Here is a 17,866-nt window from a genome sequence, read left to right as displayed (position 1 = left end):
TTCAGAACTCAGGGGGAAAGGAGTATTCCTTCTTTTTACATGTCTATAAGGTGTATCCGAGGATTAATTCGTTTGTAGTGAGTCGGGAGTTTTTGGTTGGACTGGAGGGGGTCGAGTATGTGGGGATTGTTATCTCAGACCATGCACCACATTGTCTGGCGATTTGGTTTAGATCTGGACGAGAGCAGAGGCCAGGTTTCATTCGGGGTTGTTGGTGGATGGAGGTTTTTGTGATAAGGTGCAGGTAGCAAGTAAGGAGTATGTGGATGTGAATCAGAATGGAGAGGTGTCGGCAGCCATTTTTTGGGAAGCAGTGAAGGCAGTGGTCCGGGGAGGAATTTGTTTGTTTGAGGCTCGTGGGGATAGAGAAAGGAGGGAGGAACATGACCATCTCGTGACCAGGATGGAGGGATTGTCAAGGAGTAAAATGTTGCAGGGGCAGTTTGACAGGTTGCCAACAGGGAGGGCGGTAGGGCAACTGCGTCGGGCAAGAGGGATGCCATATGATTATGGAGAGATGGTGAGCCACATGCTCGCGCACCAGCTATAGAGGCAAGCTGCGTCCAGCGAAATATTACAGATATGGACTGGGGCTGGGGATGTGGTGTCAGAGACGGGAAGATAAACAAAGGGAGTACTACCAGAGGCTGTACAAGTCAGACCTGGGAGAAAGGAGGGGGTCTTCGGGCAGTTTTTGGATGAACTAGAATTTCCCCAGGTGGAGGAAGCACAGAAGCAGGCATTGGAGGAGCCCCTGGGTCTGAGGGAGGTGCTGGATAGTATTAGGGGTATGAAGTCGGAAAAGGCCCCAGGGTCGGAAGGGGACCTGGCGGAATTTTATGAGGAATTTGCGATGGACCTAGCACCACATCTTTGGGGGCGGTAAATGAAGCACTGGAGAAGGGGGAGCTGATGTCGCAGGCAGTAATCACGGTAATCCCAAAAAAGGGGAAGGACCCGGTGGAATGTGAGTCATATAGGCCCTTATCACTATTGAACACGGATGTGAAAGTATTGGCTAAATTGATGGGGGGGGCGGCGGGTCCCGGGGTGGTTGCAGAAGATCAAACAGGTTTTATGAAGGGCAGGCAGCTCTCAAGTAATATAAAACGGCTGTTCAATGTAGTGATGAATCCGTCGGGCGCTCTGATATCAGTGGTGGTGTCCATGGATGTGGAGAAGGCATTTGATCGGGTGGAGTGGCGGTACTTGTTTGAGATTTTGGGAAGGTTTGGGCCGAGATTTGTGGCATGGGTGTGGTGCTGTATGTGGCACCAAAGCCAAGTGTGAGGGTGAATAATATGAGTTTACGAAGCGTTGACTTACACAGGGGTACCATAAGAACATAAGACCATAGGAGCAGAATTAAACCACTCGGCCCATCGAGTCTGCTCCGCCATTCAATCATGGCTGATAGTACGAGACAAGGGTGCCCTCTGCCGCTGTTACTGTTTTTGCTGGTCATAGAGAATTTGGCGATGGCTCTCAGAGGGTCAGCGGAATGGCAGGGGATTATAAGGGGGCACAGGGAGCATCGGGTGTTGCTCCAGCCGATGACCTGTTGCTGTATGCTTCGGATCCGCTGGAGAGTATGGGAAGGATTATGGGCCTGCTGGCGAGGTTTGGAGGGTTCTCGGGATAGAAACTGAATGTAGCGAAAGTGAAGTTTTCCCGTTGAATGAACTGGGACGGCGGGCAAAATTAGGGGAATGCCATTTACGGTAGTGAGGGAGAGGTATAGGGGATTCAGGTAGTAAGGGAATGCACAGGGCTCCATAAGTGGAACTTAACAAAGCTGGTGGTGAAGTCAGGGAGGATCTTAAGAAGTGTGATACACTGTAGTTGATGTTGGCGGGGAGGGTCCAAGTGGTGAAAATAAATATTCTGCTGAGGTTCTTGTTTATTTTTCAGAATCCACCGATCTTTACACTAAAGGCCTTTTTTCAGACATCAGACATGATCATTTCAGACTTTGTATGGGTGGGGAAGGTGCCGAGCGTCAGGAGGACCCTTCTACAGAAGCAGAGGCAGCAGGGGAGTTGGTGTTGTCGAACCTGCTTCATTATTATTTGGCGGCCAATGTGGTTAAGGTGCGGTGATGGTGGGAAGGAAAAGGGATTGAGTGGGTTAGGAGGGAGGAGAAATCTTGTAAGGGGTCTAGTTTGAGGGCTATGGTGAAGGCAGCGTTGCCAATGGCTCCGAGTAGGTATTCAGGGAGCCTGGTGGTGCAGTCCACGGTGAATATATGGAATCAGTTGAGGAGGCATTTTAGGGTGGAAGGGATGCCGATGTTAACGCCGCTGTGCGGGAATCATGGGTTTGAGCCAGGGGGAATGGCTAGTGTATATAGGAGGTGGAGGGAAGTGGGGCTGGTCAAGGTGAGGCATCTATATTTGGATGAAGGGTTTGTCAGTCTGGAGGAGCTAAAGGAGAGGTAGAGCTGCTGAGGGGGAGTGAGTTCAGGTATCTGCAGGTTAGGGACTTTGCGCGAAAGGTATAGAGGGGGGTTCCCTAGGTTGTCGGGATACATTTTGCTGGAGAGACTGCTGCTTCTGGGTGTGGAAGGGGAGGAAAGAATTGGGGATATATACAAGTGGCTGGGGGAGCAGGGACGGTGAAGACCAAGGAGAAATGGGAAGCAAAGTTGGGAAGGGAGATCAATTGGGGAGTATGGAGTGAGGCACTGCATATGGTAAATGGGACCTCCTACTCTGCAAGGATGAGCCTGATATAGTTTAAGGTGGTGCACATGGTACATATGACTCGAATGAGAATGAGTGGGTTCTTTCAAGGGGTAGCAGATGAGTGTGACAGGTGTGGGCGGGGGCTAGCAAATCACGCGCACATGCTTTGGGGTTGTGAAAAATTGGGAAGAATCTGGGTGGAAGTGTTCGCGGTCTTAGCCAGGATAGTGGAGGAGGAGGTGGACCCAGACCCTTTGGTGGCGATATTTGGGGTTTCAGAGAAGCCGGAGCTCATGGAGAGGCGGAAGATCGATGTTATGGCCTTCACCTCTCTGATTGCACGGCGGCGAATTTCACTGGAGTGGCGATTGGCATCGCCACCGGGGATAGCGGCTTGGTTGGGTGACCTGTACGACTTCCTGCGTGAGTTAAGGAGCTCTGCAGAGGGGTTTGAGAAAAGGTGGGCGATGTTTGTGACTGTATTTGAGAAGCTGTTCTTTGCAGGGGGGTGGGGGGAGGAGGAGAGGTTGGAGGGAGGTTGAAAAAGGGGAGAAAATTTATCTTGACTGTATATTTGATTGCTGGAAAGTATGTTTCCTGGGGTGTCTATGTGTTGTAACCTGTTTCGATACATGTTGGTAATAAAGTACAGTTAAAACAAAGATGAAGCAGCTGAAGATAGTTGGGTCTAGGACACTATCCTGAGGAACTTCTGCAATGATACGTTCGAGCTGAGGTGATTGACCTCCAACCACCACAACCATTTTCCTTTGTGCCAGACCAGCTGAGAGTTTTCCCCAGATTCCCATTGACTCCAGTTTAAAGAGGGCTCCTTGATGCCATACTCGGTCAAATGCTGCCTTGATGACATGGGCAGTCACTCTCAACTCACCTCTGGCATTCAGCTCTTTTGTCCATGTTTGAACCAAGGCTGTAATGAGGTCAGGAGCTGAGTAACTGTGATGGAACTCAAATTGAGCGTTTGTGAGCAAGTTATTGCTGCCTAATGACTCCTTCTATCACTTTTCTGATGATGGAGTGTAGACTGATAGGGCGGAAATGGGCAGGATTGGATTTGTCCTGTTTCTTGTCTACAGGACACACCTGGGTAAATTTCCAGATTGCCGGGTAGATGCCAGTGTTGTAGCTGCATTGAAACAACTTGGCGAGGGATGCAGCAAGTTCTGGAGCACAAGTCTTCAGTACTTTTGCCAGAATATTGTCAGGGCCCATGGCCTTTGCAGTATCCAGTGCCTTCAGCTGTTTCTTGATATCACGTGGAGTGAATCGTATTGGCTGAAGACTAACATCTGTGATGACGGGGACGTCCGGAGGAGAAGTTGATGCATGTCACCGAGTTATGCCACTCTTGCCTATTCCCCTTCCTTATTAGATTAAATGATCCCAGCTGTGCATGCTACTCAGGCTCTTTTTATTATTTCATGAAATGTGGGTGTCACTGGTACGGCCACCATTTTTTGCCCATCCTTAATTGCCCCTGAACTGAGTGGTTTGCTGGACCAGGGTAGTTAAGGGTCAACCACATTGCTGTCAGTTGAAGTCACATGTAGGCCAGATCAGCCAAGGGTGAAAATTTCCTTTCCGAAAGGACATTGTGAACATGAGGTACCGCATGGCTTACTCCTCATCCTCATTTCTATGTTTCTATAAAGGACACAGAGCTTTCTTGAATTATAATACATTAACTAGGTCGTAGAAATAATGCCTGTTCATGACATATAGCTTAAAACACTAGCATGTAACCATTTTTATACCTTTTGTCTGTGACAAGACTGATCTGATTTCCCACTCGGGCAAATATCTTCTGGCTCTGTAATATGTTTCGGAAGTACAATAATTAGCATCAGGCAAGGTATACAAAGATAATGGGTGGGATTCTCCATTGGCCGACATTGAATAGGGAAATGCAATTGGGCGGAGAATCGGTTTTGACACTGAAATCGTGGCGGGCACAAGATTCACGGCAAATCGCAATTCTCCGGTGCCTCAACAATGGCATCAATGTGTTCCACTCAGCACGTACAGTAAACACCCTGACATATCATTAGCGGGCCTGACACGGCATTCTCTGGAGCTTCCGCGATCCTCCGCCTCCACCAGGGCGAATTCCCTTTGGCGAGGTTCACTTGTGCTTTTAAAAATCGTGAAACTGGCACTGTGACTGATGAAGGGGAAAGAGGAGGTAGGACAAGAAGAGGTGTGACCATGGGCTACCGGTCCTGACACTGGCCGGGCTGGATAGGGTGGGGGCCTGCCCTGCCAGAGCCGGGGGGGGGGGGGGGGGGGGGGGGGGGGGGGGGGGGGGGGGGGGGGGGGGAAATGGCCATGGGGTGACTCCCCACAGGACTTGGACGGTGTCCAGACGTGGACCCCCATTGTCTGCAATGCAGCCACTGACCACCCGCTTTGGCCCCTGGTTCTGCAGAATACAACTGGCCATAAAGTGCCCAACCCTCAACCCCACCACCCTCGCACCCCACCATCCAGTCATAACTACCCCCTACCACCAAACCGGACCGGCACCCAACAGCACAGCATTACGCGGCCCATCCAGGGCAATGCCCACAGTAACCCGTACGGGTGGGGGCAGAATGCAATCAGCCTTCCTTCTCGTTGCCGCTGCCCTTGGGGATGCCTTGCAGCTGGAGGATGAGGAGGAAGCAGCAGGGTGTGCAGCAGTGAAACAGGAGACTGACGGTGAGGATGGAGAACATGTCGATCAACTGGCCGAGGAGGAGGAGGAGGAGGTGCATAGGAGGTGCTGCATGAGACCTTGTGTGTAATGGCCACGTCTGTCATTCAAGAACCTGCCATACTGAGAATGCCGTCAAAGACTCTAGCTGAGCAGGGGGACAGTGCGGCATATTTGCCAAATCATGGCACATCTGGCACCATGGGGGAATGGAGGAGGACATCTGCTCCCGGTGGCCATCGAGGTGACTTCGCCCTGAACTTTTATACCACGAGGTTCTTCCAGGTGTCAAGTGGCGACCTGTCTGGCATCGCACCGAGCTCGATGCACAGGTGCATCCGCGCCATCATGGACACTCTCTGCCCAGGAGGTACAATACATCCATTTCATTGTGGACCGGGTTCACCAGGAACCCGGTGAAGCCTGGGCAGCAGGGACAGTCGCCATCCCCAAGATGCTCTGTGTCTGGGGTGGTGATCGACCAGATGCACATCACCCAATAAGCACCTGCAGATGACAGGCAGCTCCGCATAAACCAAAAGGGGTTCCATTCAATGAACGTGCAACTGGTGAGTGACCATCAGATGTGCATCATGCACATGTGCACGCGATACCCTGGAACACTCAATGATTCCTAGCCTCTTCGAGGTGCAACCCCAACTGGGGGGCTGGATCCTGAGTGATAGTAGTTATCCACTGTGGTCGTGGCTAATGACACCTACGTGGAGGCCATAGATCGACGCGGAGACCCGCTACAATGACGCCTGTAGTGACCGGGGGCATAATCGAGCAGTGCTTTGGAATCCTGAAGATGTGGTACAGGTTGCTGGAACACTGTGGAGGGACCCTCCTGTATGACGCTGGGAGGGCCGCCTCCATCTTGCCGGGTTGCTGTGGCCTGCATGACATTGCGCAGCAGGGGGGGGTGACATGCTGGAGGAGGAGGATGAACACCAGTCTTTATCCGATGAGGAGAATGCAGTGGAGGGTGAGGGTGGGAAGGACATGGGGCCCAGGCAGGCACGGGAGGCTGCATAACATGTTGCCAGTGCCAACACGCACAGGACACTTTGATCGCCTCCAGGTTCACCGACTAGAGGGGGTGGACTAGCCAGGGGCAGGGACACCCCATCCCACTCCACCCATCTCCACCCAATCACCCTTCCCCAGCTACTCTACCCCTCCGTGATACCACCTGCCACACTACGAGGGTGCGTGCCCTGAGTTGGCAGTAACAACGGCTCGGCCCCATGCGATGGAAGATGATGACAAACCCGCTCTGCGATGAGTTCTACGCTCCACATTGTATGACAACATCTGACTTCTTGCCCATGGTAGCACTAAACACCATCCAGCTGGGTGATTCTGATGGCCATTCCATCACACAGTGACATTGGGAATGTGGGAATGGTGGTTGGGACAGTGGGGGGGATGGGACACCGGAGACAGTGAGCCTGGCTGTCTAGTTCTTGAGCATGCCCACCCCAACATCCACCAATCCACCCCCCCCCGTCCCCACCCCGCCTCTGCAACCGGCCCAGTCCAGCCCATCGACAGAGCACGAGGCATGTTGTAACAATGTGAACAGGTGTTTAATGTGACAACATATACCCTATTGCTAAACTGTGCCCTGCCCCGTGCCAACTTAACTTTTCTGGCCTTATGAATACTATGCTATGTCTCGGTGGATCCCCAGATGTATCATCAGGTGTGGAGGCGGCCTGCTGTGATTCCCGGTCTGCAACCGCGGTCCCCTTCACCCTGACACGATCCCCCACATGCCCACTACCCCCGGCCCGCGGTCTAATCATGAGTCTCGTCTTGTGTCTTGCAGGACCCGCTGGTGATGTGACAGGCCTTTCTGGTGTCCTTCGCGACCAGCCTCAGCCACAGCCAGAACCCTTGGGAGCTGAGCAGCGACGACGGCACCGACAAGGAGATGACTATATACCCCGAAACCCAGGATACTCAGAGCTCGAGTCCGATTGTGACACCAATTTCCCATCACAGCCATCTCCAACACCCTCACCATCCACAGACACTCCTATGTCAGGTACTTGAGCGAAGAGGCTCACTGCAAAGATGCTCCAGTACAGCAGTGGAGGGGATGGAAACCTCCCGAGGAGCAGACGAGTGGAGGGCGGGCTGACCCCAGCGACTAGCTGCGTCTGATTCTTCTGTAACGGACAGTCCAATCAATCGTGGAAATGCAGTCGCAGAACCAGGGACTACATGAGGGGTTGTCGGCAAGCAACCAGCACCTCAGGTGCAGGTGGAGGAGTCCAACCACATGCAGAAGCAGGAGGTGATGCTGGTCTATGTGTGCCACCCAGGCCACACATCGCCACGGGGCTTCCAAGGTGGAGGTCTTGGGGTAAAGTGTTGCGGCTATGGATCAGCGCGTCCAAGACCTGGGGCACAGTCAATGGGTGATGCGGTGCAGTCCCAGGTGCAGGTGGTCCACTACCTGGGCTCCATGGCCACGAGCTTGCAGACCCTGGTCGAAATGGCAGCAGGCCTCCAGTACTGGCAGCTGCAGGTGCGGGAGAGCTCATGGGATAGCTACGCTCACCACCCCATCCAATGATTAGCCCGGAGCCATCGGGAGCTCGAGGGATGGGGCCCATGCTGGTGACTCACGCAGGGGAGGTGACAGAACACAGCAGCACCTCAGATTCCCTCCCTTCTGTTCCTGCTGCACCTGGCCAGCAGCAGCAGAACAGGTCGGCACTGTGCCACTTTGGACAACCGGAGCAGCAGTCGGGCCATCCAGGCCAGTGTGCCCAGAAGAAGCCCAACGCTCACACAAGCTTGCCACCCCCCACATTGACTCTGTATACACTCCCGCTGCCTCAGGAAGGCAGACAGCATTATCAGAGACCTTTCCCACCCAGGTTTTTCCTTCTTTGAGACCCTTCCATCAGGTGGAAGGAACAGAAGTCTGAAAACCCGCACATCCAGACAAAGGAACAGCTTCTTCCCCACAACTGCAAGACTCCTCAATGACTCTCCCTTGGACTGATCTGATCCTTGTAAGAACACTATTCAAGATGCCCTATGTTGCTCTTGCTCATGTATTTGCTTTGTTTGGCCGCATGTTCCGCACCGTAACCAATCACAGTTTGTCGATGTACCATCTGTCAATGTACTCTGTTAATTATCCTTTTTGTCCACTATGTACGCACTGTGTACGTTCCCTTGGTTTTCACTGTACTTCGGTACACGTGACAATAAATCAAATTAAATCAAATCATATACCCACCTAACCTACACATGCTTGAACATGATGAGGAAATTGATCATGGAAAACCATGCAGGCATGGAGAGAAAGGGGAGAAAGTGCAAACTCCACGTGGGCAGTCACCCAATGCTGGAGTGGATCCTGAATCCCTGGTGCTGATGATGCTGGCAGTGTTAAACACTGCCCATCCCCCCTTTGTAAGACTTTCAACTTTGCAGCAATAGTCAGCTTGATTTAAAATTTAGTGTTGGGGGGGTGCCATTCAGTGAGTAATTGTGTGAGACCAATGTGACCCTGTTTGTCGATGGGATACAGCAGAGTGAACGAAGAGCCAATAAGAGGAGGGGCGCCAGTTCAACAGGCCGGGAATAAATTAGAAGTGGAATCTATTTGACAGGTAACAAGAACGACGATGGTGAGGGGAGAAAAAACTGACATTTAAATAATAATAATGATTTTTTTATTGTCACAAGTAGGCTTACATTGCAATGAAATTACTGTGAAAAGTCCCCAGTCGCCGCATTCCAGCACCTGTTCGGGTACACAGGGCGAGATTCTCCCAAACCGGGAGAAATCGTGAGGCTGGCGTCACAAACGGGCGGGTTTGACGCCAGCCTCCGCCCCCCCGACTGGGAATCGATTCTGGTCCCTGGTCGGGGCTAGCATGCCGCGGCCGTGAACTCGGCATCGCGGGCTTAACGAATTTTGTTAAGCCCGCTTGCCAGAGTTTCCGACCGGCTGAACGGCTCACATGACATCAGCCGCGCATGCGCGGATTGGAAGACTCCAACCCGTGCATGCGCGGATGGCGTCATCGCGCATTTGCGGGCCGGGATGCCCCTCAGCCGCCCCGCGAATGGATACAGCGGGGCGGCGGAAGGACAAAGAGTACGCGGGGTAAGTACCCGCTGCCCGCGATCGGTGGGCACCGACCGCGGGCCCATGGCACCCTTGGCACGGCCGTGGTACTGCCGTGCCAATCAGTGCCATGGTTCCCAAGATGTGAACTTATGACCGTTTTACGAACGGTCAGACCAGGGTGTTTGACGTTCCTAAAAACGGTCGTAAAGGCTGGACTTCGGCCCATCGGCCAGCTGAGAATCGCTGCTCGCCGTAAAAAAACGGCGGGCAGCGATTCGTGTTGGGAGGCGGGCGTGGGGGGGGTAATAGCGGGAGGGCGTCAGACTAGCGTGGCTGTAAAAATTTACGACCCCCGCTATTCTCCGCACCGTCGTGAGTGCGGAGAATCGCCCCCACAGATTGAGAATTCAGAATGTCCAAATTACCTGAGAGCACATCTTTCGGGACTTGTGGGAAGAAACTGGAGCACCCGGAGGAAACCCACACAGACACAAGGAGAACCTGCAGACTCTGCATCGACAGTGACCTAGCCAAGAATCGAGCCTGGAATCCTGGCACTGTGAAGCCACAGTGCTAACCACTGTGCTACCGTGCTGCCCACAGGAAAGTAGTAAGCAAACTGGCACCTTTAATATTAATTCCAGTGTTTGAGGAACCTTTTACTAGGGTCCTCATTGATTGCGTGAGACCCCTGTCTGAAACAAAAGTGGGAATTGGTATCTCTTGACCATAATGGATGTGTCCACTAGATTTTGGAAGACCACTCCATTAAGAAAAATTACTGCTAAGAGGGTTGTAGAGGAGTTAACCAAATTTCTTTCCAGATCAGGCTACCGAAAGAAATTCAATCAGATCAGGGATCCAATTTTATTTGAGGTTATTCAATTTGGAATCAAGCAATTAAAACTCAATTGTGTGTCATCCGGAATCACAAGGGGCATTCGTTAAGATGGCATCACTCTAAAGACCATGTTGAGGGCCGATGGTCAGGTTTATCCAGAGGATTGTGATAAAGGAATTATTTTTGCACTATTTGCAAATAGGGATGCACCTAATGAATGAACTAACTTTAGTCCATTCAAATTGCTTTTTGATCATGGGGTGAGAGGATCGCTTAAATTGATCAAAGAGAAATTGGTGAGTCAGCATTCAGAGACTACGGGCTAATTGTCCTCCAGTGGGATTTTCCGTTTTGCCGGAAGCCCGGGGGGTTTTCTGATGGCGTGGGCCAGCCCACAATGGGAAATTCCATTGACCGTCCAGCATAACGGAGCAGCTCGCTGGCGGGGGTGAACCTGAAATGTGGCACGGCGGGGCGGAGAATCCAGCATCCAGCCCTACATTGTTGGATTATGTGTCAAACTTTAGGGAGAAATTAACTAGGTTGGTGAGCTGACGAGGAAACCTGTGTAATTGTCACAACATGTACGAAAAAAGGTGGATAAGAAATCAAAATTTGTAGTTTTGTCAGTGGAGAGAAAGTGTTAGTATTGTTGCCAATGGTAGGTTAAACATTAAAAGCAAGATTTAGTGGGCCGTGGGAAAATGAAAGGAAATTGAGTGAGATTAATTATTTGATAAAACATCATGTTAATCTGCTCAAAAAGTATTTTGATAGGGAAGGAAAGAAGGAGGAGGTATTAGTCATTGTAACTCAGGGAGAAGAGATAAATCCAGACATTCTGAATTTGAAATTCCTCAAATTAGATTGAACAATGAGGAAGTAATAAGAAATTGGGATAAATTGTTGAGTTACCTTCAGGAGGAAAATCAAAATGACCTAAAAGAGTTTTTACAGTTACACAGAGATGCGTGTGGATTAAATTAGGAAGTACTAAAGTAATTATGCATGATATACAAACATCAAAGAACAATACAGCACAGGAACAAACCCTTCGGCCCTCCAAGTCTGTACCGGTCATGATATCAACCTTGGCCAAACCCTCAGCAATTCCTTGTGCCGTATCCCTCTATACCCATCCTATCCATGTGTTTGTCAAGATGCCTTTTGAAATATGTTAATGTATCTGCTTCCACAACCTCCACAGGCACTCACCACCCTCTGTGTAAAAAAACCTGTCTTGCACATCTCCTCTAAACTTTGCCCCACGGACCTTAAACGTATGTTCCCTGGTGACTGACCCCTCCACCCTGAGAAATAGTGCCTGTCCATCTACTCTATCCATGCCCTTCATAATCTTATAGACCTCTATCAGGTCACCCCTCAACCTCCGTCTTTCTAATGAAAACAGTCTATTCAGCCTCTCCACATAGCTGACACCCTCCAGACCAGGCAACATCCTGGTAAACCTCCTCTGCACCTTCTCCAAAGCCTCCATATCCTTCAGGTAGTGTGGCAACCAGACTTGTGTGCAATATACAAGTGCGGCCTTACCAAGGTTCTATATGAGAAGGTGACCAAACAGGTGGATGAGGGTAAAGCAGTTGATGTGGTGTATATGGATTTCAGTAAAGTGTTTGATAAGGTTCCCCACGGTAGGAAAATACGGAGGCATGGGATTGAGGGTGATTTAGCGGTTTGGATCAGAAATTGGCTAGCTGTAAGAAGACAGAAGGTGGTGATTAATGGGAAATGTTAAGCTGGAGTTCAGTTACTAGTGGTGTACCACAAGGATCTGTTTTGGGGCCACTGCTGTTTGTCATTTTATAAATGACCTGGAGGAGGGCGTAGAAGCATGGGTGAGGTAAATTTGCAGATGACACTAAAGTCGGTGGAGTTGTGGACAGTGCAGAAGGATGTTGCAGGTTACAGAGGGACATAGGTAAGACTGCAGAGCTGGGCTGAGAAGTGGAAAATGGAGTTTAATGCAGAAAAGCGTGAGGTGATTCATTTTGGAAGGAATAACAGGAAGACAGAGTACTGGGCTAATGGTAAGATTCTTGGTAGTGTGGATGAGCAGAGAGATCTCGGTGTCCATGTACATAGATCCCTGAAAGTTGTCACCCAGGTTGATAGGGTTGTTAAGAAGGCGTATGGTGTGTTAGCTTTTATTGGTAGAGGGATTGAGTTTAGGAGCCATGAGGTCATGTTGCAGCTGTACAAAACTCTGGGTGCGGCCATATTTGGAGTATTGCGTGCAGTTCTGGTCGCCGCATTATAGGAAGGATGTGGAAGCATTGGAAAGGGTGCAGAGGAGATTTACCAATATGTTGTCTGGTATGGAGGGAAGATCCTATGAGGAAAAGCTGAGGGACTTGAGGCTGTTTTCGTTAGAGAGAAGGTTAAGAGGTGACTTAATAGAGGCATACAAGATGATCAGAGGATTAGATAGGGTGTATAGCGAGAGCCTTTTTCCTCAGATGGTGATGGCGAGGGGACACAGCTTTATTTTGAGGGGAGGTAGATAGAGGACAGATGTCAGAGGTAGGTTCTTTACTCAGAGAGTAGTAAGGGCGTGGAATGCCCTGCCTGCAACAGTAGTCAACTCGCCAACATTAAGGGCATTTAAATGGTCATTGGATAAACATATGGATGATAATGGAATAGTGTAGATGGGCTTTAGATTGGTTTCACAGGTCGGCGCAACACTGAAGGCCCTGTACTGTGCTGTAATGTTCTATTGTTCTTTATATCAACAGCATGACTTGTCTTTTCATACGTGATGCCTCATCCAATGAAGGCAAGCATTCTGTATGCTTTCTTGAATACCTTGTCCACTTGTGTTGCCACTTTCAAAGATATGTGGGCCTGCACGCCCTGATCTCTCTGACTTTCTATATTCTAAAGAGTTTTGCCATTTACAGTATATCTCCCCTCAATGTTAGACCTACCTAAATGCATTACCTCACATTTGTCCGGATTAAACTCCATTTTCTATTTCTCACCCAAGTTTCCAACCTATCTGTTTCCTGCTGTATCTTCTGACAATCCTCAACACTATCTGCCACTCCACCAATCGTGGTGACATCCTCAAACTTACTAATGAGACCGGCTACATTGTCCTCCAAATTGTTTATATACACTACAAATGACAAAGGCCCAAGCACAGATCGCTGTGGAACACCACTAGTCACAATCTTCCATTCGGCAAAACACCTTTCTACTCCTCCCCCTTGCCTTCTGTGACCGAACCAGTTCTTTATCCACCTTACCATCTCACCTCTGATCCCGTGTGACTTCACCTTTTGTACCAGTCTGCTATGGGGCACCTTGTCAAAGGCTTTACTGAAGTCAATGTAAATAACATCCACCACCCTCCCCTCATCAATCATCTTTGTCACCTTCTCAAAAAATTCAATCAAATTAGTGAGGCACAACCTCCCCTTCACAAAACCATGCTGTTTAGCACTTATGAGTCCATTTGTTTCCAAATGGATATAAATCCTGTCCCTGAGAATTCTTTCCAATAATTTACGTACTACTGACGTGAGGGTTGCTGGCCTAAAGTTTCCAGGATTATCCCTGCTACCTTTCTTAAACAGCAGTACCACATTAGCTATTCTCCAGTCCTTTGGGATCTCACCTGTAACCAATGAGGAGACAAAAATGTCAGTCAAGACCCCAGCAATTTCCTTCCTTGCTTCCCTCAGTATTCTGGGGTAAATCCCATCCGGCCCAGGAGACTTATCTACGTTAATATCTTTTTTTTTTAATGTATTTTTTCAAAGTTTTTCAAAAGGTTTTACAGAACACTCCAAAAAGGAAAATAATACGAAGAGAAAAGGGCAACATGCCAACCAAATAAAACAACTTAACCCTCAAAACGATAAACAGTTTAACAAATTAACACCCAACTCAAAACAAAATAGGGCAAGTGCCCCTTTCAAAAAGGAAAATAAATCAGCACCCCCCCCCCCCCCCCCAGGGTTGCTGCTGCTGTTGACCTCCACCTAACGTTCCGCGAGAAAATCAAGGAATGGTTGGCACCGTCCGGAGAACCCCTGCAAGGACCCTCGCAAGGCAAACTTTATCTTCTCCAACCTAAGAACCCCGCCATGTCATTGATCCAAGCCTCCACACTTGGGGGCTTCGCGTCCCTCCACAATAACAAGAACCTTCTCCGGGCTACCAAGGAGGCAAAGGCCAGAACTCCGGCCTCTTTCGACTCCTGCAGTCCCGGATCCTCCGATACCCCAAATAACGCTATCCCCCAACTCGGTTTTACCTGAGTGTCCAAGATCTTGGACATGACCTTTGCAAAGCCCTTCCAGAACTCCGCAAGTGCTGGGCACGCCCAGATCATATGGTTTGCTGGGCTCCCCGAACACCTCACACATCTGTCCTCCACCCCAAAAAACGTACTCATCCTCGCCCCTGTCATATGCGCCCTATGTAACACTTTAAACTGGATCAGGCAGAGCCTGGCACAAGATGAGGAGGAACTAACCCTGCCCAAAGCGTCAGCCCACAGGGCCTCATCTAGCTCCTCGTCCAGCTCCTCCTCCCATTTGCCCTTCAACTCCTCCATCGAGTCCACCTCCGCCTCCTGCAGCTCCTGGTATATCTCCGAGATCTTATCCTCTCCGACCCACACACCCGAAATCACCCTGTCCTGTATCGTTCGGGCAGGCAGCAATGGAAATTCTCCTACCTACTTCATGACAAACGCCCGACCCTGCATGTACCTGAAGGCATTTCCCGGGGGTAACCTGAATTTCTCCTCAGGTGCCTTTAAGCTGGCAAAAGTCCCGTCAATGAATAGATCCCCCAGCCTTCTAATTCCCGTCCGGTGCCAGCTTCGGAACCCACCATCAATCCTGCCCGGGGCAAACCTATGGTTGTTTCGTATCTGGGACCAAACTGAGGCCCCCGTATCCACCCTGTGCCGCCTCCATTGCCATCAAATCTTCAGCGTCGCCGTCACCACCGGGCTTGTGGTATACCGCATCGGCGGTTGCGGCAACGGTGCCGTCACCAGTGCCCCCAGGCTAGTACCCACACAAGATGCCGCCTCTAGCCTTTTACATGCCGCCCCCTCTCCCTCCATCATCCACTTCCGAATCATCGACATGTTTGCTGCCCAGTAGTAACTACACAGATTCAGCAGCGCCAACACCCCCCACCCCCCCCCCCCCCCCCCCCCCCCCCCCCCCCCCGACTGTGTGCAAGAACAGTCTTTTAACCCTTGGGGTCCTATTGGCCCACACAAATCCCATGATACTCTTGCTCACTATCTTGAAAAAGGCTTTAGGGATGAGGATGGGCAGGCACTGAAACACAGGGAAGACCGTCATCTTGACAGACTGCACCCAACCCGCTAGGGAGAGCGGAAGCATGTCCCACCTCTTAAAGTCCTCCTCCATCTGGTCTACCAGCCGTGCCAGATTGAGCTTATGCAAGACCCCCCACCTCTTGGCCACCTGAATAACCACATACCGAAAACTCCTCTCCACCATCTTGAGCAGCAGCTCCTCCAACCTCTTTTCCTGGCCCCGCGCATGCACCACAAAGAGCTCACTCTTCCCAACATTAAGCTTATACCCCAAGAAGTCTCCAAACTCCCTGAGGGTCTGCATAACCTCCTCCATCCCCTCTACCGGCTCTGTAATATACAAAAGCAAATCATCCGCATAAAGTGAGACACGGTGCTCCTCTCCCCCCCCGGACCAAACCCCTCCAGCTTCTAGATTCCCCAGCGCCATGGCCAACGGCTCAATTACCAAAGCAAACAGCAGGGGGGACAGAGGGTACCCCTGCCTCGTTCCACGATATAGTCTAAAGTACTCTGACCTCAACCGGTTCGTCGATACACTCGCCACCGGGGCCTGGTTTAACAATTTAACCCACCCTATGAACCCCTCCCCAAACGCAAACCTACCCAGCACCTCCCACAGGTACCCCCACTCTACCCGGTTAGAGGCCTTCTCCACATCCATAGCCGCCACCACCTCGTCATCCCCCCCTTCGAGGGGATCATAATCACATTTAGAAGCCTCCGCACATTTAAATCCCGTCTGATCTTCATGTGTCACTCTCGGGACATAATCCTCAATCCTAGTGGCCAGGACCTTCGCCAACAATATGGCATCCACATTAAGGAGTGAAATTGGCCTATACATGCCACACTGCAGCGGGTCTTTGTCCCGCTTGAGAATAAGCGAGATCAGAGCTCTCGACATAATCGGGGGAAGACTTCCTTTTTCTCTCGCCTCATTAAAAGTCCTCAACAGCAACGGAGCCAACAGTTCCGAAAACTTCCTATAAAATTCAATCGGGAACCCATCCGGTCCCGGGGCCTTGCCCGCCTGCATACTCCCCAACCCCTTAATCAGCTCCTCCACCCCAACCAGGGCCCTCAAGCCCTCTACATGCTCCTCCTCCACTCTCAGAAACCTGAATTGGCCCCAGGGGGCTCTGATTTGTACAAGTTTGCATACTAGTCCCCAAAGACCTAATTTATTCTGACTGGACTCCGCACCATATTCCCTCCCTTGTCCCTGATTCCCTCAATCTCCCTAGCCGCCTCCTTCTTCCGCAGCTGATGCGCCAGCATCCGACTCGCCTTCTCCCCATATTCATACGCTGCTCCTTGTACCTTCCTCCACTGGGCCTCAGCTTTCCCCATCGTCACCAAGTCAAACTCCGTTTGGAGGCTCCGGCTCTCTAACAGCCCCTCCTCGGGGGATTCCGCATATCTCCTATCCACCCTAAGTATCTCTCCTACCAATCTATCCCTCTCGCTCCTCACCTCTCTTCTCTCTGTGAGCCCTGATGGAGATCAGCTCCCCTCTAACCACTGCCTTCAGCGCCTCCCAGACCACACTCACCGAGACCTCCCCATTGTCATTGGCCTCCATATACCTCTGTATACACCCCCGGATCCCCCCACAGACCTCCTCATCCACCAATAATCCCACATCCAAGCGCCACAACAGGTGCTGGCCCCTCTCTTCTCCCAACTCCAGCTCCATCCAATGCTGGGCGTGATCCGAAATCGCAATGGCCGAGTACTCCGTCCCCACTACTCTCGGGATCAGTGCACTGCTCACCACGAAAAAGTCTATCCGTGAATAGGCCTTGTGCACGTGGGAAAAGAAGGAGAACTCCCTTGCCCTTGGCCTGGCAAACCTCCACGGATCCACTCCCCCCATCTGATCCATAAACCCCCTCAGGACCTTGGCCGCAGCTGGCCTCTTACCCGACCTGGACCTAGACCGATCCATTGCCGGATCCAGTACCGTGTTGAAATCCCCCCCCCCCATAATTAGGTTCCCCACTTCCAAATCTGGGATCCGACTTAGCATCCGCTTCATGAACCCTGCGTCGTCCCAATTTGGGGCACATACATTCACCAGCACCACCAGGGCCCCCTGCAGCCGACCACTCACCATCACATACCGGCCCACTTTAGCCGCCACAATGCCCAACGCCTCGAAAGTCACCCGCTTACTCACCAAAATTGCTAC

At 51.0% G+C, this 17,866-nt stretch overlaps 1 protein-coding gene across 5 annotated transcripts in view; it reads right to left on the bottom strand.

Moving 5' to 3' along the window:
• The window catches only part of LOC119953068 (transcriptional regulator ATRX homolog), a 608,924-nt gene that overhangs the window by 417,238 nt on the left and 173,820 nt on the right, over nucleotides 1–17,866 (bottom strand). For 2 of the 5 annotated variants that reach the window (XM_038776923.1, XM_038777008.1), the window contains one exon: nucleotides 4,460–4,515. The exons of the other annotated variants lie outside the window; for them this stretch is intronic. In XM_038776923.1, coding sequence (XP_038632851.1) covers nucleotides 4,460–4,515 — 56 coding nt within the window. The remainder of the gene's footprint in view (nucleotides 1–4,459; nucleotides 4,516–17,866) is intronic. 5 annotated transcript variants of the gene reach the window in all.

Source organism: Scyliorhinus canicula, chromosome 1 (genome assembly GCF_902713615.1).
Source record: "Scyliorhinus canicula chromosome 1, sScyCan1.1, whole genome shotgun sequence".
Classification (NCBI taxonomy): domain Eukaryota; kingdom Metazoa; phylum Chordata; class Chondrichthyes; order Carcharhiniformes; family Scyliorhinidae; genus Scyliorhinus; species Scyliorhinus canicula.
Note: the sequence above shows the minus strand (reverse complement) of the source record. Positions and strands in the feature narration are given on the sequence as shown.